This window comes from Danio rerio, chromosome 16 (genome assembly GCF_049306965.1).
Source record: "Danio rerio strain Tuebingen ecotype United States chromosome 16, GRCz12tu, whole genome shotgun sequence".
Taxonomy (NCBI): domain Eukaryota; kingdom Metazoa; phylum Chordata; class Actinopteri; order Cypriniformes; family Danionidae; genus Danio; species Danio rerio.
In genome coordinates, this window is record NC_133191.1 from 20,342,145 (window position 1) to 20,366,157 (window position 24,013).

At 34.4% G+C, this 24,013-nt stretch overlaps 1 protein-coding gene across 18 annotated transcripts; it reads left to right on the top strand.

Moving 5' to 3' along the window:
• The first annotated feature begins 1,952 nt into the window (after positions 1 to 1,952).
• si:ch211-254p10.2 lies at positions 1,953 to 22,678 on the top strand. Of its 18 annotated transcripts, none has more exons than XM_021466895.3 (10): positions 1,953 to 2,211; positions 3,875 to 4,136; positions 6,274 to 6,377; positions 12,756 to 12,823; positions 12,955 to 13,114; positions 13,217 to 13,332; positions 13,499 to 13,625; positions 14,582 to 14,836; positions 17,531 to 18,196; positions 19,517 to 22,678. In XM_021466895.3, exons 3-10 carry the CDS (start codon positions 6,275 to 6,277, stop codon positions 19,774 to 19,776), a joined length of 1,755 nt encoding a protein of 584 aa, XP_021322570.1. In that variant the 5' UTR covers positions 1,953 to 2,211; positions 3,875 to 4,136; position 6,274; the 3' UTR covers positions 19,777 to 22,678. The 18 variants fall into 18 exon arrangements, with proteins under 18 accessions (XP_021322570.1, XP_073781536.1, XP_073781538.1 ...); XM_073925435.1 differs by having other exon boundaries at positions 1,959 to 2,211; positions 12,756 to 12,865; XM_073925437.1 differs by having other exon boundaries at positions 2,023 to 2,120.
• Positions 22,679 to 24,013: the final 1,335 nt, after the last annotated feature.

Sequence of the window (24,013 nt, forward strand, 5' to 3'; positions counted from 1 at the left end):
AATTAATTCAACTAAATATTCTAAAATTAATTTTAAAAAGTGTGTAATATATTGTTTTCTAGTAAAGCTTGTCAGCAGCTTATAATAAAGAAGTAAAAAAATGTATTTATCCCTTCTAAATGTATACATAATGGCTTTTATAAGTGTCAAGACAGCACATCTATTTGAGGAGACCAAAAATCAGTGCCCATAGGGTTTAGTAATGATCCTCTTGTTGTTATTATTATGTTTTACAAAATGCAAATGTATTAAATGTAAATGTAAAAGAAAGTTCCATCTGAAATTTTATGAACTTATAAGTCGTGTAATTTCCCTTCTATGTCAATTAATACTTTATTTCCATTGCCTTTAATATGAAATAAGTGAACATAAATATAGGAAAAAATAAATATATTTTAGAAAAAAACAAAATTCAGATGGCACTTAAGAGGCTTTTGCATCTAAACTCCTATATTTAAAATAATTTGTTTGCAGAATAGTTTGCTGCCCAAAGTTAGTTTTATGAAAACTGTAATACTTTACAGTAAAGTCCATCTGGCTAACTCTAGAGAAAGAAAGAAAGAAAGAAAGAAAGAAAGAAAGAAAGAAAGAAAGAAAGAAAGAAAGAAAGAAAGAAAGAAAGAAAGAAAGAAAGCATACCTACATACAAAAAATGGCATTTAATTAATTGCAATGTTAGTTTAAACTATTTTAAATAATTAAACTAATCAAATAATGATATTTATAATAACATTTTAATAAATAATTTATTATTTCAAAATGAATTAGAAAATGCTAAATTCAACATAAAGTCAAATAATGATAAAAACTGGGACCTTATCACAAATGTTTACAGTGTTATCTGAAGAGCAAAGTACATTCATTATATGTTCATTAAATGTGTCAATCTGAAAAGTTCAAGGTATTGCACCCTTATCATTAAAAACAGTACTTTGTAAATGACAGCCATAAAACCTTCTCATACAAAAAGCCTAATCATTGTTTTGATTGAATGTTAACTGATTACAAAAAAATTATCGGCGTAATTATGACATGGCAATACAATAAACAAATAGAAATATCAGTAAATTTTGACATTTAATACGTACGTCAAGAGTTTTAATTTTTTTCAGTGTGTGTGCTTGAAATTAGGGCCAAAAGACATTAAATTAAAATAGAAAAATAAAAAATGAGTGAAAATAAACAAAAAAATGGCAAAAAAGCACCTCTGTAAGTGTCTGCCTACTGTAAAATTTTTTGCAGCATTAGATTAAAACCTTCACATTAAAACTCATAATCGAATATATGTACTGTTAGACCCCTAAAGAAAAGGTTTGCTAAATTTGGCAGCCTAAGTGAAGTGAGGGGGTTTGCATCTTTAATAAAATATGACAGTTCATATCCAATGAAAAGAATGAGTAATAAATTCATATAAAATCTTTTAAAAGTGACATGTCTTCATTTGATGTGTCTGTAGTTTGATCTTTAGTTTATATTCACAGAATTACAAGTCACTCAAAAAACTTACTGATACTCTTAACCTGAATGCTTGGAATGTTGTGAAATTTAGGATTTATTGTTGTAAATGAAAAGCTTATTTAAGTTACTGTAGCTTAATCACTGAATATGAAAACATGTTTTATAACTTATGAAAAGTTAAGCTTGCTGCAAACCACAGATGCTTGGGAATTAAGAGTAGATGTTGAAAGAAAACTGCAGTTCCCAGAAATGGTTAATACAGCTCTTCATTCAGATATTGTCTTTGGGTCAGATAAAGACCGTAAAATCATTTTAATTGAGCTGACTGTGCCGTGGGAGGAGGGTTGTGAAGAGGTTCATAAGAGGAAGGCCTTAAAGTACACGCCACTAATCCATGAGTGTAAAAACAAAGGTTGGCAGGCATGGCTGTTTCCTGTGGAGGTAGATTATAGAGACTTTCCAGCAAAGTCAGTATGGTTACTTATGTCAGCTTTAGGCATGGAAGAGTAGAGCAAGAAACATGCTGCTCGCAGGATTAAAGAAGAAGCAGAATGAGTTTCATGCTGGTTATACAGTAAGAGAGAGGAGGAAAGCTGGAAGCTATGATTAGATGGCCAGTGGCTTGGCCACCACTGCCGACCCACCAGTTGGAGAGTGTTGTGGTAAGGATTGAAACAATCAGGGAAAGTTAGGAGCCACCTGATGACATCTACTTGTGGCAGAAAGCTATGGTTGCATAATGTAGAAACCAAAGTAAGCACCAAAATAGATGTATGTCACAATTAACGTAAACATATTTTGCCATGTGTATTTCCTTTTATACTGTGTGTGTGTACATCTGTCAGCAAGTGTTTACACAGTTTTTATGCTACTAAAATGTTTGACAATTGACTTATTAGCACAATTAAATTGCATTCAATTGTAATGAGATAAAAACTGTTGTTTCTTGTTGTTTTCTTTCAAAATAGGCCTATAGGAATAACTTATTTTCTTTTGATTCTTAAATAAAGAGAAACTTAAAATTACTTGCAGTTAAAATTAGCACTTAATGCCTATATATATATAAGAAACAGCTGACCATATAAAATTATTTTTTAATGACATGTTATACTATTTCTAGAGGTCAATTAATAAGAATGACACTACAAGATAATAACAATAAAATAGGAACAATGAATAGTACCACAAATCCAAAAACTAAATATCAATATGATGTAACAACTTAGTATGATTTCATGCTTTTCCTACTTGTCCATGTTGAACCTTTTATTTAATATTACATCAACTTCTTAAATGTAACATTTAGGCAACATTTTAAAGCAGACAAGAATTATTCTTAATTTGCATGAAAAGCCATAAAAATTTATTTTCATATAGTCATTAAATGTTTGTTTTATAGTTATTTTGGGGAAAAATAAAATATATGTACTAGCAGGTTACAGAAATGAGGGTAACACTTTATTTTGATGGTCCATTTAAGTATTAGGAGACTGCTTAATATCTGTTAAGACTGCTCCTTCAACAGACATAACTGACTAATAGATATTTTACAAGTACGCCAACTCACACTAACCCTAACCCCAGCATAACAGTCTACTTTTAATCTAATGAGAATTAGGTGGCATGTAGATGCAATGTAACTTAAATTCAACAAACGGGCCATCAAAATACAGTGTGACCGAAATGAGACTCGCAATGCAATCTCACTCTGTTGTTGCATGATGTGGACATGATGTGGATGTTGGTTCTTGGAGAAAAAATGAAAAAAAATGATGGTGAAAAATACATTTTACTCAACATTAATTTTACTTTTAGTTTATTAAAATACAACCAGATTCATCATATGTCACTGTACATGATGCTATTTATTTATTTACCTTAACTGTCACTTTTATAAAGGGTTTATAGACATTTCTGGGTAAATTAGCACATGGCTATTGCAGTCAGTCAGCCATATTAAAAATGTCATAAAGCAACAAATAATTGGAATATTTGAAACCACAGAAAAAATAAAGAAGTTAAAAACACATTTGGTCAGAAAAAAAAAAATAGAAAAGCTCTTTGGAAATCAGTTTCAGGGGCAAATTTCCCCTTTAAAGTTCAGTATCTTTGTGTGTGTTTGTACCTTGTATTGCTTACATTATGGGGTATCAAATGTCAACATTCTGACCTTGCGTAAACATTTTCTTGGTCACGATGAAGAAAAAGGCTAATACATTGCACAGAATTAAATGTTTTAAAAATGTATAAATGCAGATTGTTTCCTGTGAGGGTTGTGTTTATGAGTAGGTGGATAGAATACACAATCAGTATAAACATCAATGCATTATCTAGGGGTAGTCCCCATAAAGATAGCTGTACAAGTCTGCGTGTTTATGATACTTGAGTGACAGGATGGTCTTTTTTTGTGATGTAGGGGGTGAACGGTGACATTGTCCCCCCTCTCTGTCACGTGCTGTGGAATATGCTGGCTGCTTTTGTCAGCCTGTGACTCGTTCTGCTTTTCTGGCACTTTCATACAATGGTGCCCTCATGCACTGATGTTATCAAGCCCCTCATAGTGCGACTGCTGGAACTCAGGCCTTATGGAAGCATCCTTACCTTGGACACATGGATAACGCAACCTTGAGACACAGCAAGCGCTCATAGCAAGGAGGACTCCGGGAGTCAACGATCAGGTGATTTTTTAATTTTTTTCTACCCGTGTATTAGTTTTTTTTTTTGTTTGTTCTGTATTGACATATGCATGAACATAATATGAAAGTCTGAGGTCATAGTGCTGGGCGATATGGCAAATATCTCATATTGTGATGTAAGTAATGTGCAGTTAAAGAACTATTAGCCACTCTTTGAATTTTCTTTTTTAAATAATTCCCAAATGATGTTTAACAGAGCAATAAAATTTTCACAGTATGTCTGTTATTTCTTTTATTTTCTTCTGGAGAAAGTCTTGTTTGTTTTATTTTGGCTAAAATAAAAGCAGTTTTCATTTTTTTTTAAAACCATTTTAAGGTCAAAATTATTAGCCCCATGAGCTATATATTTAGCTATATTTTTTGATAGTCTACAGAATAAATCATTGTTATAAAATATTTTGCCTAATTACCATAACCTGCCTAATTAACCTAGTTAGGCCTTTAAATGTCACTTTAAGCTGTAAAGAAGTGTCTTAAAAAGTATCTAGTAAAATATTATTTATTGTCATCATGGCAAGGACTAAATAAATCATTTATTAGAAATGAGTTATTAAAACTATTATGTTTAGAAATGTGTTAAATAAATCTTCTGTCCGTTAAACAAAAATTGGGGAAGAAAAATACACAGCGGGCTAATAATTTAAGGGGGCTAATAATTCTGACTTCAGCTGTATATACTATAGTATAGATATAGTATTTTTCTATTTATTTGACCACATGTTAAAGTATATACTCTAAAATGTACTTGCTACGGTGTGTGGTCATACATCAATTTATTTAGAATTTTAGGTCAGGTCTTTGACTAAAAGTATAAAAAAAAAAAATGTATCACTTGCTAAAATGCAAATTGTAAACACTGGACTATCATTGTAACTTTCTAACAGTTTTAGTTTTCATTTTTCTGTCTGTATCCCTGTATTGGTGTGTAATATTGCACTCATGTACAGTTGCAATCAGAAATATTAGCCTCCCTTTGAATTTTTTTTCTTTTTTAAATATTTCCCAAATGATGTTTAACAGAGCAATGACATTTTTACAGTATGTCTGATAATATTTTTTCTTCTGCAGAAAGTCATATATGTCATATTCATGATATAGTATTTTTCCATTTATTTGACCACAGTAAAAGCACTATAAGTTTTTTACATGTCAGAAATGCACTCACTCACACGGTATGTGGTCATACATCAATTTTTTTAGAGGTTTAGATCAGGTTTTTGATTAAGAGTGTTGAAATAAAAAATAAATGTATCGCAAACTAAAATGCAAAGTGTAAACACTGGACTATCAAGATTGTAACTTTCTCATGGTGGTGTTATTCATTTTTCTGCCTACATCCCTGTATTGGCATGTAATATTGCACTCATATAACTTATGAAAAAGTATTACAGTAAACAAAGCATTTTGTGACACCACACAATAAACGATAGAGCACAATATGAAATGATAGTCTGAAGAAACAATGCTAAACAAAAACAGTATAAAAAATATGATGCAAAGTACCAAAAAAATAAAAAATAAAAAGTATTGATGATGACATGCATCATATGATAGTTGGATGTTTTTAGATTCACTTAAGCTCAAGGTGCTCCTTGGTTTACAATTTTTCTTATACCATGATTGTCAGGTTCTGCTGACACATATTCATGTAAGTGTGCATTGTTGCACATATTCATTATTTTTTCACTTATTTATTTTCCTTGTTCATGGAGATTAGTTGCTACTGGCATAAAATCAACAGATGTCATATTTATGAAATATATGTTCATTTTCCAATTTTAGTTCTATCTAAAATTATTGATTGCATTGCATATTTTCTTGTATACATTGCTTTACTTAATATCTAGGGGCTATATTGATGCAGCTCCTTACTCCAAACAATATATGAATTAATAAGAAGCATTTAAAACACATTGGATTTATCGATTATATGCAAAAATCCTGTTCTTATTTTATACGCAGTTAGAATACATAAATATTGTTTGGAGTGTTTGTAATGGATTTGTACATAATAGAGCAACAGAACTCAGAAAAAGTGTCAACATTTCTTTAAACCTTAAGGTTTGTTTATGAATTACTCTTATGGGCTAACTGTAATTCGGGGCTGCTGTTGATGCAGGATGTCTCTGAGAACAGAAGGGGTCCAGTGTGCTGGTGTTGCTGTGGAGTTTGACAATGATAATGACAGAGAATCATCTGTGGTCAAAGCCAGGAATATACCACGTATGTTTGTTTTACTTAAATATGTGTTGCTGTTTTTGATACTAAATTACTGCTTTATTATTACCATATATATGACTAGACTGTAAAAAAAAAAATCTGTTAACGTGTCTGTATTTTCACGATTCACAAGTTTTTTTTTTTTTTTCACATTTACTTAGGGTTATAAATGGCACTATGGCACCCTGATCTCTGCTCTGATGTTGAAAATTTAACTGCACAGTTTAGCAAAGTGACTTTTATTGACATTTTAAAAGTTTGAAACAATATATTGTGTAATAAAGAATATATACAATTTAAAATATATCTGTAAATTAGCAGTTTCCCATATATTGAGATCCATGTGTTTTTGTTTTTTTTATTCTTTATTTATACTTTTAAATTACATTTTGGGACTTTAATCTTTTTTTCAACAACTTTTAACCTTGAAAAGTTTGATAAAGTGACTTTTATTAACATTTTGAATAGTTTAAAGTGAAATGTTGTCTGGGTTAGTGTAGTATACGGTACAAAAACCATTTAATAAGCTGCCAGTGCACTTATTTCTTTCTCTATATATTATTTCTTACATATTATATTATTTCAGACAACTAAGATGTCTATAAATGTAACTTTGTTAAACTGTAGAATGGCAATTTCTATATCAAAAGTTGACAGAGCAGAGATCAACAACACATAATCCAATTTACAACTGTACATAAACTAATTAACAGATGTTTATTTTACGGTGTACATTATTGAGTTGGTAAAATAACAGAAAAATGACTGGCAGTTTATTACCAGGCAGGCTTGTTATCATGTCAAACTATTTAAAAAGTCAATAAAATTTCCTTATTCTTCAAACTTATTAATGTCAACAGCTGCATAAACAATGAGCAAACACGAATCACAAAATACAGAAAACTGCAGATATTTTTACAGTGTGTACTGTGTTTTTCACATTGACACATTGTCAAAAATTACAAAAAGATCCACTGAAAGATGCTAACGATGCATGTATACAAAGTGAGTTGTTACATTTTTTTGATGTCAAATTTTCTCACAAAAAAAGTGTAATTAGATTGGATTTGATTTAACATTACTGTAATTACACATGTAGAGTGCAGGGTATCGAAATGCAATTAGAACCTAACCAGAGTGCAAATCTTAATTCTGCAAAACACTAATTATTTTCAATATCTGATAATCTATACTTTCTATACACTTTTCCTGGCACTACCCAAAAAAGTTTGAACCAACCAACTATACTTGATCTATTGTTTCATTAACATTTCAATGCTTTTTAGATCAAATATTCAGAATAATTAACTGAGGGAAAAAAAAATGATTAAACACACACACACACACACGCACGCACGCACACACACACACACACACACACACACACACACACACACACACACACACACACACACACACACACACACACACACACACACAAACACACACAAACACACACACACAAATAGTTCATAGTTCATGAATTAATATCCTCAATTCTCCTTCATCATAAATGCAAATGGCAAAAGCGACCAGTATAGTACTTCACTGTTATGTTTCCACCTGGTATCTCAGTTCATTTGTGCTAAATGTTAATTTAAAAGAGGTAGTCAGTGATCTGACCGCACGTGAGCTTGAGTACATGTTTGTATCTGGTGTGTTCTAATGTGTCTCATGACCATTTGTGCTCAGATTTTGTTAAAACACTTACCTCTTGCTTACTCTCAGTATTACGCTCTCAGCATTATACACTATTGAATAAATGAACATGTTATACAATTTATAACAAGCTGGAAAGCAATTAATAAAGTCATAAACTATTTTTAACTATGTTATCAAGATGTTTACGTTTAAAAACATCATCATTTTGTAAAGGTGTAACAATACACCACCCACATGGTTTGGTTTGATTTGTTATGGTTTGGTTCTGTTAGCTGTGTGGGCAATGCGGCAACAGCATTTTAAGGTTTTCTAGATACATTTTTGACTTATTAATAGCAACAGCTAAGCTTATTTCATTTGTACACTGGATTTACATGTTAATTTAGTGTAGTCAGCTGATTAAACTAAAATGAAATGCCTCAATAGCAAACTTTACAGAAACAAACACTTTACATACAGTGCATTTTGATTGTTCAATTAATCTACAAAAACATATACTGTACAGAATGAAATGTTTACTGTTTTTCAAATATTTCACAGTATATTTCTCTTATTATGTTTTTGTTTGTTTTGGAGAAAAAAAGTGTAAAAATTAAAACTGCAATATTATTGGACACATTCTATTCTATTTAGCCACTGAACAAACCCCCATTGTGCAATGTCTTGCCTATTTAACCTAACTTGAGCTAATTAACCTTGTTAAGCCTTTAAAATGCACTTTAAGCTGAATATTAGTATGTTGCAAAACAACTATGTACTTTTATCATAGCAAGGACAAAATAAATGAGTTAATAACAATTAGTTATGAAAACTATTACGATAAAAAAGTAATATAGAGTTGCATATTTCCAAAGCTTTGTTTTAAGATTATGTCCCAAAGTTTTTGCATGTGTGTTTGATAGCCTACATTAGATCAGGGGTCACCATTCTCATTCCTGGAGGTCCGGTGCCCTGCAGGGTTTAGCTCCAACTTGCCTCAACACACCTGCCTGGGTATTTCAAGTATACCTTGTAAGACCTTGATTAGCTTGTTTAGGTGTGTTTGATTAGGGTTGGAGCTAAAAATCTGCAGGACACTGGACTTCCAGGAGCAAGTTTGGTGATCCCTGGCCTACATCCTTCACATAAAAATCAATAGTGACCTATAATGAAAACAGTTACAGTATGTGATGTGACATTACTGTCTGACCCAATACAGTGGACATAGCATCATCTTTAGTTTAAAACTTTAGCACAATCTGTTTGTAAACAAAAGAAAAAAAAATCTTTCTGAAGTGGATGAACATATAGGAATACTTTACCCAAAAATGAAAATGTACTCACTATTTACTCTACTCTTACTAAGTGGTTGCAAACCTTAAAACCAAAAATGCTATGGGAGTCATTTCAAGATTCCAGCTTTCTTAAAAATATCTTCTTTAATGGTCAACAAGCAGATAGAAACTCATTGGGTTGATGGGTTGAAAATATGATAGAATTTTCACTTTGGGGTAAACAGTCCCTTTAAAAGCACCACAACATTCCAATAATCAAACACATCACCCCTGTATAGTCCAAGGAATATTGCCTTTACGTATTAAATAAACTTACTGTTAACCAGGTTGCAGATATATAAATTTTTCAGTAGCGTAGTCTTTTTAGACAAAGACTACAGAATACACAAGACCTGTCACTTCTATTTTTTTTAATGGGTATAAAGTGTAACTGTCTGATAATGAGTTCTTGAACTGTAAAGGACAATATATTTTTAATTTGTTTATGCTGTTAGGAAAATACCATATACATAAGAAAAAACTTGGCTCAATGTAAACCAAACTTTACCCATTTTGTGAATGACTTTAAAGTATATGTAAATCTTTCAGAACAATCACAAAACAAAAAAAGCACTGAAAACATGTAATGCTCTGAAAACATTTAATTTGTAAATGTAATTTTATTTAATTTTTTTATACATATTTGTTTTTTCTCTTTCAGAAACTATGTGAAATTTAATACCTCTCGTTCTTGTGGCATTGAGTTAATAAAAAAAACAAAAACAAATAACAATCAATTAAAATAAAGTGTAACTGTCAATTTGATGAACAAGATCGAATCATTGATCGCTATATGGTGAAAAAGCCTGCCTTCTAATACAGGAGCCACTCATCAATCGCTATAGACTGACGATCCTCTGGGGAAGGGGCTTGGTCCAGACATCAGTTTCTGCATATTTTGTTTTTTTTGTTTGAAAGAAATTTTATTTTATTGATGATGCCTAATATGAAATTTATTCGTAAACTTGGCAGGCAATATTGGAGAATTTAATGTTTCCCCATTCAAACAGAATGCTCAGACATACTGGAAACTCACGTCTGGTCCTCCCCCCCTCCCCCAGAATATAGAGTGGAGAAACTATGACGTCAATTTGTATGCAAAAATCCGGAAGCGAGTTAGCATTTTAGCAGTTCCGGTTCCCTCGTCCCGGGTTTTTTCAATGGGGTTTCAGTAAAATCGCTTAAATAAGGTTCGTGTAAAACACAAACTCAAAATACTTTCACGTTTTGTTCTAGAACATAAAACACATCAGTTACACCACACTCTTGAATTTTTAAATCGGTTATGCTTCTTTAAAAAGACGGTTGCTATCAAGTTGCTAATTGGGACTACAGGCGGTGTCGGAGACATTACACGTCATCGAGCTGATCTGGTCTAGAGCGCAGCTCGCTCGTGATAGGCATTTGGATTAGTCTGTTATTTAGGTATTTTCATGAATAGTATTTTATAGTTTGTAGTATTATTCTAATTGGGAATTCAGATTGTGTGCAGATAATTCCTTCACTTGTAAAGGCTGTCGAGACAGATTAATTTTGTTGATAATTTATTTAAAAAATAATAATTTATTTTAATAAACAATAATATGAAGATAACGTACTGCTTACTAGTGCAGCCTGTCTTTTTCCTGCTCTCAGTAATGCAAACGTATGAATAAATGTGTAAAAATACACGCATGTTAACTGTCATTTTAACGCGATCAAGTGATTTTTTGTCTTTTTTTCTTCATCTGAACACATTTAACTCTGTCATGACAGCAATATCCTCCGTAAAATGTACATCATATTTGACTGTATGGGCTGCTTTTCAGTGTATTTCGTGACAAAAAAGGAATATTGAATGTTGCTCTATGTCTATATGGAACTTGCAGGCATTTTCATACACTTCCTCACGCCTCATTTCTGTCGTCTGTTAAGGTAAGCAGGCTTTATGCACTCGAGCGATACACTTATTTAAATGTGTTATGATAATACTATGTAGGCAGTTTTAAACAGTTTTTAAAACTTTTAGAACAACCGTAAAGCAAAACAGATGTATTTCCCACGTAAAAACGATCCAAAAATCTCATAGGTCTATGTGTTTTTGCGTATTCATTTGTTTATAATATATACCGTGGATTATACTATAATAAGCATAGAGATTAACTCTTTGTCATGGACATTATTTCTAAAAAAAAATAAGCTTGAAAAGTTGCCTGTAGCCGGGTGGTGCTGACGTCACATGCGAGCGCCCCGAGGGCACTGTAGTCCGTTTATAGCCTTATGTTAGCTTTTCAAGTCTTGTGTTTGTATTTAGGATCTAAAAGTGCTCAAAGTTGTATTTTCGTCTGAGGATTATCCGACTGGACAAAACGTGTAAGTGTCATGAACAGTGTTTGAACACAGAGCTTATTATTTGCAATCTTCAAAAAGCTTATTCACGAGGGAACCAGTTTTATGCTAGCAGCCGATTAGCCTACAAATTGACGTCATAGGTCCTCCAATATAGCGATTGATGATTGGCTCGTGTACTAGAAAACGGGCTTTTGCGATCGATGATTGGCTCCCGTACTAGTAGGAGGGGCTTTATTCAGCATATTGAACGTTACACTTTCCCCCATTCAAAAAATTACAAGTGGCATGTATTGTGTATTCTATAGTCTTTGGTTTAGAGCAGTAATTATTGATAGAATTTTCTTTTTTTTCTTGAAGTACATGGTTCCGCTACATTCATTCTTCCATGGCGGGGCGCCACGCCAAAATTGATCCCGCCACTGCTAACGTTACAGCTTCTCATTCAAAACATTTATTTTTTTTAATAGCAGGCAATAACCACACCAAAACGTATTAAAGGTAAGTGAATTATAACAGCGCGAACTTTTCTGTAATCGTAAAAGTGCTGTGCGTCATGTGTTTAACCCTTTCAGGGTTACGTGCTGACTGACTTCAGGACGCATTAATATTGCTCTGTAGGTTTATTGGAGACATTCATAAATATTCCTAGCAAATCTAATAAATGCTAGAAACATACTCGTTACATAAACGCACTAAATCGCATTCAGCAGCGTTTGTTTGAGAGCGCACAAGATTTTATATTATTATTATTATTATTATTATTATTATTATTATTATTATTATTATATATTTGAAGGGGCGTGCAAGAAGTTTTGTGCACGAGCAGAGGAAATCGGCGCGCAAGCAAAGAGATCCGCATGCTGTGTAGGCTATTACATAAATGCAATCTCGACTTCTAATACTGAGCTCACGACATTTGTCATTGAAATAACGGCACAGGTAGTTGGTAGATCTGTGTAAAAAAAAGCCTGCCGCCACAGGTGAAAAACAGGCTGTCTGGTATGAAACTGTTTATTCTATAACAAAAGCATACATCATGCAAGAAATCAATATTTCAAGACCCTTTATCATTTAGGATCAGCCCTCATCTACCTCAAGGGTCCCAAGTTCCTCATCTATGTGAGTGGAGCGTTATCTATGTGGGTAAGGAGATCTGCAATGCTGGCACACATGAGCTCTGGCAAAGTATTTATTTATTTTTAAATCATACTTTAAGAAGAGCACACAAAATATGACATGATATTTCAAGCTGATTGTTGCTTTTCATGTGCCAGGGTGATCGCATGTGGCATTTCGCCATCTCTGTCTTCCTGATTGAGCTCTATGGACATAACCTACTGTTAACTGCCATCTTTGGACTAGTGGTGGCCGGATCGGTGCTCTTATTAGGGGCCTTGATAGGAGACTGGGTCGATCGCAACCCAAGGAACAAAGGTAAAATAAGTGATGCATTTATGAATGTCAGTTTTTTTATTCATTAAAATAAGTTTAATAGAAGGGTACCATAAATGTTATGTTAATCTGTTTTCTCTACAGTGGCCCATGCATCCCTGTTCATTCAGAACACCTCAGTGACTGTCTGCAGCATTGTGCTTATGTTGGTTTTCTCATACAAAAAATGGATTGAGGAAATCTGGGATGGGTGGCTGACTGTAAGTCTCTCCTTTATTAATACCTTTCAGGATTCAGGTCAAAATCTTCTGTTTATAGTAGCACTTTGTACCTTCAATCTCTCCCTAACCCCTGCTGAACATAAGCATTCCCGCTGCTATGACATAGCATACATAGTAACTTGTTGCATCACACAACTCACACAAGGTGGTTTGTTATACGGTGGTGATCATCCTGGCAGATGTGGCGAACCTCGCCAGCACAGCTCTCACCATTGCCATCCAGAGGGATTGGATAGTGGTGATCACAGGCTACAACCGTGGTCACCTCGCAGGTATGACATTTTACTTCTCTTAGACAATGCTTATCGGTTACTGGAAATCACAAACAATTGAAATCAAAGTCAGCAAAAAACATACTATTTCCTAAATTTTAACACCGCTGCCTTGTGGTATTTAAAGCTACTAAAACTGCAGTTTTAAGCATTTTCAGATCCTTCCAGTAATTTGTGTAAAAGGGATAGCAATGTACACCCTTGTTCCAAACCTGTTTGAGTTTTTTTTTTTGGGTTTGTGACAAGTGAAGGATGAGTTTTGGGCAAGCTATCCATTTAAACAGATATATAGCAGAGTAAATGGAAATGTTTATCAGAAGCACCTTCAGTAACATGCCATTCCTCATCATTCAAAATAAGACATCAATTCGTATGAGCCATTGGGTAAAGCAGTTCCTTGAAGCTGAAAACACTAACATAATGCAATGGCAGCCTACAGTCCTAATCTAAACTTGATTGAAAAATATCTGGAATCTCAAAAAAAAGACTTGGAAACAAAGTTATAACCACGAAACCCACTACAGTCCGTGACCTGTGGAAGAGACAGAAGAAGATTGATCAACATCACAGGAATGTGAAAGACAAGTCTTGTGGTGCAGATGTGCTGAAGTCATTCAAGGCAAGGGCCTGGACACTTCCTACTCATTTTCTTAAATGATGCAGATTAAATCATTAAAAAAAGAAAATACTATTTTTATCAATTTTGACATCCACAAGTTTTTTTATCCACTGTAGGTAATTTAAAAGTGCTTACAAACATGCAAGTTCAACAACTGCATTCTAAGCATCATAGTTTCTAAAAGCATCAATTACTAAACCATGAAGCAGTTCCATAATGTTGCATAAAAAGCATACAGTAAAATGTTAACATGTTGTTATACTAACACTACAATGCTATAATAAGCACACATGTAGATTAAACACCAAATAATAGTTTTTATTTCTTCCTGATGTAGGAATGAATGCTACGATGAGGCGGATTGATCAGGTTACCAACATCCTGGCTCCCCTGGCGGTGGGTCAGGTAATGACCCTGGCCTCTAATGTGGTTGGCTGTGGCTTCATCTTAGGATGGAATGTGGTGTCCCTCATTGTAGAGTTCATCTTCCTCTCCAGAGTTTATCGTATCGTACCTGCACTGTCTGTCAAACCTCCAGCAATGGAACATCAAAGCTATCTAGAGAAGAAAAGAGAAAGAAGATGTTTAAAAGGTAATGTTTCCAAACATAAACTAGTGCCCAAACATTCTGAACAGTTTCTTTCCTAGACTTCATTCATTCATTCATTCATTTTCTTTTTGGCTTAGTCCCTTTATTAATCCGGGGTCGCCACAGCGGAATGAACCGCCAACTTATTCAGCACTTTTTTATGCAGCTGATGCCCTTCCAGCCGCAACCCATCTCTGGGAAACATCCACGCACACTCATTCACACTCATACACTACCGACAATTTAGCTTACCCAATTCACCTGCACCGCATGTCTTTTGGCAGTACAGGGAAACCGGAGCACCCGGAGAAAACCCACACGAACACAGGGAGAACATGCAAACTCCACACAGAAATGCCAACTGACCCAGCCGAGGCTCGAACCAGCAGCCTTCTTGCTTTGAGGTGACAGCACTACCTACTGTGTCACTGCGTCGCCTCCTAGACTTCAATTCAAATAACTAGTCAGGATCTCTTTCATCAAAATATGTTGATATTATTAACTACCATGTAATTAGTCTACAAGTCCATGCATGGATAGAGCAGGGCAAAAAGCAGCAAGTCAAACTCACACCAGAACAGATCCAAAAATCACGCAGAACATTTATAATTACTGACGAGTTAATAATTGGCAGAGACACCTTTGATAACCATGAACCATGACTAAATATTTCAAAAATATATTAAATATGGAGATAGAAGGAGTTTGGAGAGAGTATATAATTGGCCTGTGGCAAAGCGAGACCAGATGTATTAACTTAACTAAACATGGTAAATGTCCTGAACATTGATGATAATAAAAATAAATTATATAATAAGAAAATGATGGACGAATGGAATGAATCATGGATGGGTGGAAATATTGGTGTATGAAACAAGCACTGGGTGGATGAATTGAGATATATATGGATGGATGGATGAATAAATTAATGAATAGATAGATGTAACAACTACTGGGCAGGTGGATGGATGGTTGAAATTAATGCTCTATGGATTGATGGTAAACTGATATAATGACCACACTGTAAACCCTAATAAGTTAAGACTACTCAAATGATTTGAGAAAGGTGATTCCCTCAGTTCGTTTGAGTAATGGGAAATCAACAATTCAATTAATTTAGTTGACTAGATGGGGTCTCTTCATTGTATTAACTTAAATGTTTAAGTACAGATAACTTAAAATGGCTAATATTCGATTTTTTATTTTTTTTACTTACTTTCAGGGCCGTTTATATCAAAGTTGATATTTAGCCGCACCATGTTGGTGTTTCATAACATTTAATTTTTACGAGGTGGGTTGTTAGCCCAACGCTCAACCACCAACCTGGAGGACCAGGACATACACACATACAATACGAACAATTTAGCTTACCCAATTCACTTATAGCACACGTCTTTAGACTTCTGGGGGAAACCGGATCACCTGGAGGAAATCCACGTAAACATGGGGAGAACATGCAAACTCCACACAGAAATGCCAACTGACCCAGCGGGACTCGAACCAGAAATCTTCTTGATGTGAGGCAACAGTGCTACCCACTTAGCAACTGTATTGCCCTTGCATGTATATCAATTAGGAAAAATGTTTATAAGCATTTAAATATCTAATTTCTAATTTTTTTTTTCTTTTGTCAGATGGGTTCAGGTAGTGCTTCTGTCCTGCTGCTCTTCAGCAAAATTCAGCATCACAAGCAAAATTACCGTCTTGTGTCATTTAACATTTATCGATATATCATCATAGTTGTCAAGGAAAAATTTTCAGCGCAACCAGAGACATGGTGAATCATTTAAAGAAATTAAAATCATCACCTTAGAATTATAAGGTTCTATCTGACATTTTTGTCAACATTATGTTATTGGCATATTCTAATTAAATGACATCTCATTTACATTATGCAATGTTTTTTATAAGTTGTTTACAGTTTAAGACTTTTTATTTAAAAAACAAATGTTACACACATACTGTTTGCTATGGAATGCAAAAAATTAAAGCTCATTCTCTCAAAATCATTTAGAAAGCTAGAACCTTATAATTCCAAGGTGACAAAATGTTAAGCTCAGAGAACTTAAAACATTAATTAAAACTTTTTTGCTGCCTAATGAGTATAAAACACACTTGTTTAAGTTTTGATGCCAAAACTTGGTATTTTAAGTAATGTCAAGTTATAGTAACTTCATATCTTTATTAATGACAACAGCAGGGTTTACAGAACATTGAATGGGTTAATGAAATTAATGATGGATGACTGGAAAAATTGAATGGATAAAATAACCCATTGGGGTGGATGGATGGATGGATGAATGGAAGGAGTGAGTGATTAATAAATGGACGAATGGATGGATGTGTAGAAGAAAAGATCATTGGATAGATGTGTGGATGGATAAAATGGCTAATATAAGGATGAATGGATTAACTGAGGGATGGATTTATTAATGGATTGATTGGTGGATGGATGAATAGATGGGTTTATGAAACAAGCAATGGATGGCTGATTGGATGAAAGGAAAAAACAGCAAAACAATATAATGAGCAGAAGAAAAAACAAAAACAATAAAAAGGGAAAAAAACAAAACGAATGAATGAAAGAAAGATAGAGAGAAGAATTACCAACTATAACAGAAGAATAGATTAACCAATATTTAAACTTCACATTCACATTGACTAAATATACAATTCAAATTCACTTCCTTTATTCAGGCAGAACCTCATCATGTCCAGCTCCAGCCATCTCAGAGGAAACTTCCAGTGGCCTGCATTTACAAGAAATGACCAGAATCCCCATGTGCATCCAGCGCCTGCGTGGGCTCCTCAGCACCTGCCAGGAGGGATGGAGGGCTTACTACAGACAACCTGTTTTCCTAGCCGGCCTGGGCCTTGCATTTCTATACACCACGGTACTGGGTTTCGACTGCATCACAACGGGTTATGCCTACACGCAGGGCATCAGTGGTTCCCTACTCAGCATTCTGATGGGCGTATCGGCGGTGGCGGGGCTTTTGGGCACTGTCCTGTTCACAAAGCTGCGGAAAGCATTCGGCCTGGTCAACACTGGGGTCATTTCCAGCGCTCTGCACATGCTTTGCCTGTTGCTTTGTGTGTGCTCTGTATTTGCCCCCGGGAGTCCCATAGACCTCAGCGTACTCAATATAGGGAATGTGTCGGATGTGGGTGGAATGACTGGAGGTCATCAGAGGCACGGATACCCATTGCGTGGAGGTATCAATCAGCCTCTGCTGCCCGACCGTTCCTCCATTCACTGGACCAATAACACCGTGCTGTTTGAGAATGCACCGGCAGGGACAGAACCAGAGTCTTATATATCCATCATCCTGCTGTTTCTTGGAGTCATTACAGCTCGAGTTGGTGAGTAGATATCTGCTTTATCATATCCCTTTATTAACAATAAATACAATTCCTCCTGATCTATTTAAATGTTTTGGGGATTTTTTATTTTGCATTGAAAGTTTTGAAAACTTTGCTGAAATACATTTTAAAATAGATGCTGATTTGTTGCTAAAAACATTTTATTAAGTTGCACAGTTAAACAGTTGCTGCGTAATAGATTTACTTTTCTAATATTTTGGAAAAACTGTGATGCACAATATTTGGCGATTATTTGATGAATAGAAAGGAAAGCTTATTTTTTGATAAAAATCTGTTATTTCTAACATTCTAAATATACAGTATTATATTAGATAAATACAACCCAAATGAAAAGGTTGTGGGGCGTTTGATGGTGTTTACATCCAAATCAGGTAAACTGTGTAGGAATTAAGCTGCGGTCACATTAGAGTTTGAGCATGCGATATTCTGTCGTGCGGTGCTGCGAAAAGAAGCAGGATTAAACAAGCTTATTAGATATTTTTAAAAGCGAGCGATTGCTCCATGTTTTAAATTTCTGTCCAGAGATGTCATGTCTGCGAAACTTGACGCATGACCCCGCGTTTCCGGTCTGACGCATTCGCATGCGTATGAATGGAAGTCTATGGGAGGAAAAGCCCAGTGTGACCGCAGCTTTACAACAGTTTGCATGGGTAACTCCCACTTGTGTGGGCCCAAAAGTAATTGGACAGTTGGCTTCTAAGCTGTTCCATGGCCAGGTGTGTGTTATTCCCTCATTATTCCAATTACAATGAGCAGATAAAAGGTTCAGTGTTTATTTCAAGTGTGCAATTTGCATTTGGAATATGTTACTGTCAACTCTCAAGATGAGATCTAAAGAGCTGTCACTATTAGTCTAACAAGCCATCAATAGGCTGAAAAACAAAACAAACCCATCAGAGAGATAGCAAAAACATTAAGCGTGGTCAAAACATTCTTAAAAAGAAACACCAAAACAACACCAAAAGACCCAGAAGACCACGGAAAACAACTGTGATGGATGACCAAAAAATTCATTCTCTGGTGAAGAAAACATCCTTCTCAGTTGGACAGTTCAAGAACACTCTCCAGGAGATGGGTGTATATGTGTCAGAGTCAACAATCAAGAGAAGACTACACCAGAGTAAATACAGAGGGTTCACCTGTTATATTAGATCCTAAAAGTTATATTATCAGTTATATTAGATATAAATCAGTTATATTAGATCCTAAAACTTAGTAAGAATTATATTATTTAGAAGATTTCTTAAATCAGCATAAATTTTTAACCAACTTAAGATAAAAATGTCTACTGTTTTGCAGGTCTATGGTCATTTGACCTGACAGTGACTCAGCTCCTGCAGGAGAGCATCTGTGAATCAGAGCGAGGGGTGGTGAACGGTGTCCAGAGCTCCATGAACTACCTAATGGACCTGCTGCACTTTCTCATGGTCATCGCTGCGCCTCAGCCACAACACTTTGGCATTCTTGTCATCATCTCCGTCCTGTTCATTTTTACGGGACACACCATGTACTTCCTGTACGCCAGGAAAGCCAAGAGGAAACCACGTACAAACACTTGAGCAACACTGCTCTGCTTGTTGCTCACCAGCTTGTGAATGTGTCTCCATTCCTGTACTGTTTTCAGCTGCACTTACACAAAAGTTACTCTATCCAGATCACTATACTAAAAAAAAAAACAAATCTGTTGCTGTGATCTCTTATAACTGGGAGGAACAAAAAGGGTTTGGCAGCAACGCATTACTCAGGTCAACAAAATCAGGAAACAGCGCCTCCTGCTGACAGAAAAAAGCAACTTCATCAGTATCAGAGACCCCGTTTGCAAGTGGGCCATTCTAAAAACAGATCTAAATGGGATCTGAAAAGAGGTTGTAATTTCAAGCTCATTTCTCCAGCCTCCTAAAGTTAAACTATTGAGTTTTATCAGTTTTGAATCCATTCAGCTGATCTCCAGGTCTGGCAGGAGCACTTTTAGCTTCGCTTAGCATAGTTTATTGAATTAGACCAGGGGTAGGCAAACTTGGTCCTGGAAGGACTGTACAGTTTAAAGCAGCGGTCACACTGGGCTTTTCCTCTCATGGACTTCCATTCAAACGCTCGCAAATGCGTCAGACCGGAAATGCAGGGTCATGCGTCACTTGACTGCGTGAGACCAATCAAGGATCAAAACATGACATCTCTGGACAGAAATTTAAAACATGGAGCAATCGCTCGCTTTTAAAAATGTCTAATCCTGCCCCTTTTCGTAGCGCCGCATGACAGAAAATCGCATGCTCAAACTCTAATGTGACAACAGCTTAACTGCAACTCTAATCAAACACACCTGCTTATAGATTTCTTGTGACCATTAAGACACTGATTGGCATGTTCAGGTGTTTTTGATTAGAGTTAAACTATGCAGGACACCGGCACTCCATGACCAAGTTTGCCCACCCCTGGATTAGACCAATAGCATCTCACTCAAAAAATTAATTGTATTATCCTTCTGTGGGTACATCATGCACTAAGAAAAACAGAAAATGAAAAGTTGTTATTTTCTAGGCTGATATGACTAGGGATGACTAGCATTACCTCGTAATAGTCAAGAAACTTTGCTGCCATACCATTGGCTGCTGCAGGCGCAAAGATATTATGTAGCCCCTAAACTTGTTGGCTAATATCATTGTGCCTGCTGCAGCCATGGTAAAGCAGCAAGGTTCCTTGATTATTTCACTTGAATGAGAATATAGTTCTTAGACATATTGACCTAGAAAATAGCAACTTCTCATTTTCTGTCGGTCATAGTACAAAAATGTAACTACAGAAGAGTCAAACTTTAAATAGGAAAATTATTAAAACTCTTTGAATTATGCTAAGCTAAACATGCTAAATTGTTTAACTATAGTGGAGTTGAACCTATTTTTAAAATTAGTATTCCTTTAAACACTACAAGACATGTTGTTGAAATGCGCTGAACAAATCTTCAAGTTTTGTTTAAACATGACAAGTGTCAACATGACTTATAATGTTTGAATTAGTTTAGTAGGTACAGAGCAGGTAGTCTCTGGTGGCTGTTTGAATGTGTTCGATATTGTGAATATCTACATTACAGGCTTGTTTACACCTGGTATTAACAATGCAATAGGAGATCTTGGAAAATGCTAACATTAGCCTCGTAGCAATGAAAGCCTACATCCCACACTGCAAATCACCATCCAAAGCCATGCCTCCTGAATAAATAAACTTTCACTATACAACATCACTGTAATACATTACGTAACTTTTTTTCAAAGTTAAACTTTATAATACAATTAGTAATTACAATAGCAAACTTTAAAAAAAAGGTAGGTTTTTGATGTTTACCTTCCATTCTTTATCTAAACCTCATCTGTGAATGTGCTGATGATGTAATCTGTAATTGATCTGTAATTGCAGAGGTATGAAATCAAATATTTTCAGGACAAACATTGTGATTGGACAAACTTAACTTGGTCTACATCTTCCACAGAATATTAAAAGACATATAGTTTTGGACCACTTAATTATATTATTGTTACCAGAATGCGAAGAGACTTTTAACCAGCATAACAAAAATAGTTTCTGAAGACAATCACCTAGGCCACCCTAAAAGTACTTATTTATTTGTAGATCTGATCACAAATGGAAAATCTGATCAACCAAAATGCTTAATACGAGCTGTAAACGGGCCCCTAGAAGTTAATAAGTGTCTTAAAATGCACAGTATTACCACAAGAACATGACTAAACACAGCTGACACAACATGTTTTCATTGATCATTAGCCAGGCAAACACCTTTTTTGTAAATCTTCTCACATTTGTCAACTTACCAGCACGTTGCCACCAGGCGTTTTTTTATTTTATTTTATTTTTTATTAAATATCAGTAAATGTCTCTTTTTTTCATGATTACTTGGTTTCTGAATAAAGCACACAAAGTACAAATCTCGTCCAACAGACAAAAGATGTTTTTTACAGCATATAAGGAGACTATCTTTCTTTCTTTTTTGTGCTTTTAACTGAATGATTAATCTTTTAGTTTGATCCCTAACTTTTCAAGTGAAATATTAGTGAGTTTTAACAAGACCGTGGACTTTAATGTATCTGTTGCATGTTTATATAATTATCATGTCAAGGTCTTTTAACTGACTACTATAACTGAGTGTTCTTTAGAGTTCAAAATGGATGAAGACAGAATCTTATACCTCAGCACTTAACTGTTATGTTTTGAACTCTAGCTTAAACTTATTTGTGGACAGTAACTACAGAAGTAATGGTTAACAGATACGTAAAATATTCAGACTGCATTTCACCTGTTTAATTTGTGTTAATAATATATTATATGGATTATGAGACAGTTCTTTTCACTGATTATTTTTACTGCTGATGTGTAATGTTAAATGTTGTTTGAGGACTCTTTAAGTGTCAGACAGTTCAATGAAAACCAATAAAATTGCTTTGAGAAGGCATGCCGAAAGCAGTGTTTTTTTGTTGAAATATATACTCAGTCTATATATATCGTCACCTTGTAATTAAAAGGTTCTATCTGCTTTGTGAATGATTTAAAGATATTGAGCTTCAAAGATTTTACATTTCATAGCAAACAGTATGTATGTAGCATTTTTTTATAAAAAGTCTTAAACTGTTAACATCCGAAACAAAAAACATCTCATAATGTAAATAAGTTGTCATTTAATAAGAATATGTGAATAACTCAATTTTGACAGAAATGTCAGATAGAACCTAAGCATCAACATAAGCATCGACTAGCAATTAAAATACTAGCAATTAAAATATAAAATAATGGATGACTAAAAACTAAAAAATATTTTAGTCATTCATTATACAATAAATAGATAATATGTTTTAATTTTCTTCGTCATGTAGCCAAAAGAACCTGATGAGCCTGTAATTATGCCCTGTGTCCACCAGATGTCAATAAAAGCTATATATATATATATATATATATATATATATATATATATATATATATATATATATATATATATATATATATATATATATATATATATATATATATAAAGAAAATACACAATGACCCAAATTAACATATTTAAATGTGACTTTAAAATATATTCTACTAAAGTTTTTCTCAAAAAATAAATTAATTAATTAAAAAAGAAATTAATTAATTAATTAAAAAAATAAAAAAATTATGATTTGCCTGCAAAACTACAGATAAAAAACTAAAATCTGCAGCATCATCACACATAGGGTACATTTATGCAACACAATTCTTTTCTTTGCGGATAAATGAAAGACTAAAAACATTTATCTGTGCTAAAATCCATTACTGTAGTTTGCCATTTTTTTGCTTTGGTTGCCAAGTGTTCATAGACTATGTTTTATGCTTGCAATATCCAATTTACAATATCCTTTCACATGGCATTGCCTTTTTCACAAATAAATTTTTTTTTGTATTTGCACAGAAAATAAAAAATCTAAAACAAAAATTTTAAATTGGCAATTTCAAGCCCACATATTGTCATTGTTTAAGTATTTATGGCCAAAAACTCTAAACATGATATAAACATTTCCAGATGTATTATGTTTAAATTGACCTATGCACAGTTATTCAACTTGCAAAGGGGGAAAAAAAATACAAATGTTTTTGTGTGTGTTTGAAAAACATCTAACTGCTTATGAGGTGGCATGGTGGCTCAGCGGTTAGCACTGTTGCTGCACAGCAAGGTGGTCGCTGGCTTCCTAGCGGGACCCAGCTGGGTCACTTGGCATTTCTTTGTGGAGTTTGCATGTTCTCTTAATGTTCATGTGGGTTTCC

Excerpts from the sequence above, each read along its gene's own strand:
- si:ch211-254p10.2 (XM_073925435.1), top strand. The coding sequence starts at position 6,275 with ATGTCTCTGAGAACAGAAGGGGTCCAGTGTGCTGGTGTTGCTGTGGAG. Across the intron at positions 6,378-12,755 it reads CAAAGCCAGGAATATACCAC|GATCAGCCCTCATCTACCTC; the intron begins GTATGTTTGTTT and ends TTTATCATTTAG. Across the intron at positions 13,626-14,581 it reads CAACCGTGGTCACCTCGCAG|GAATGAATGCTACGATGAGG; the intron begins GTATGACATTTT and ends TTCCTGATGTAG.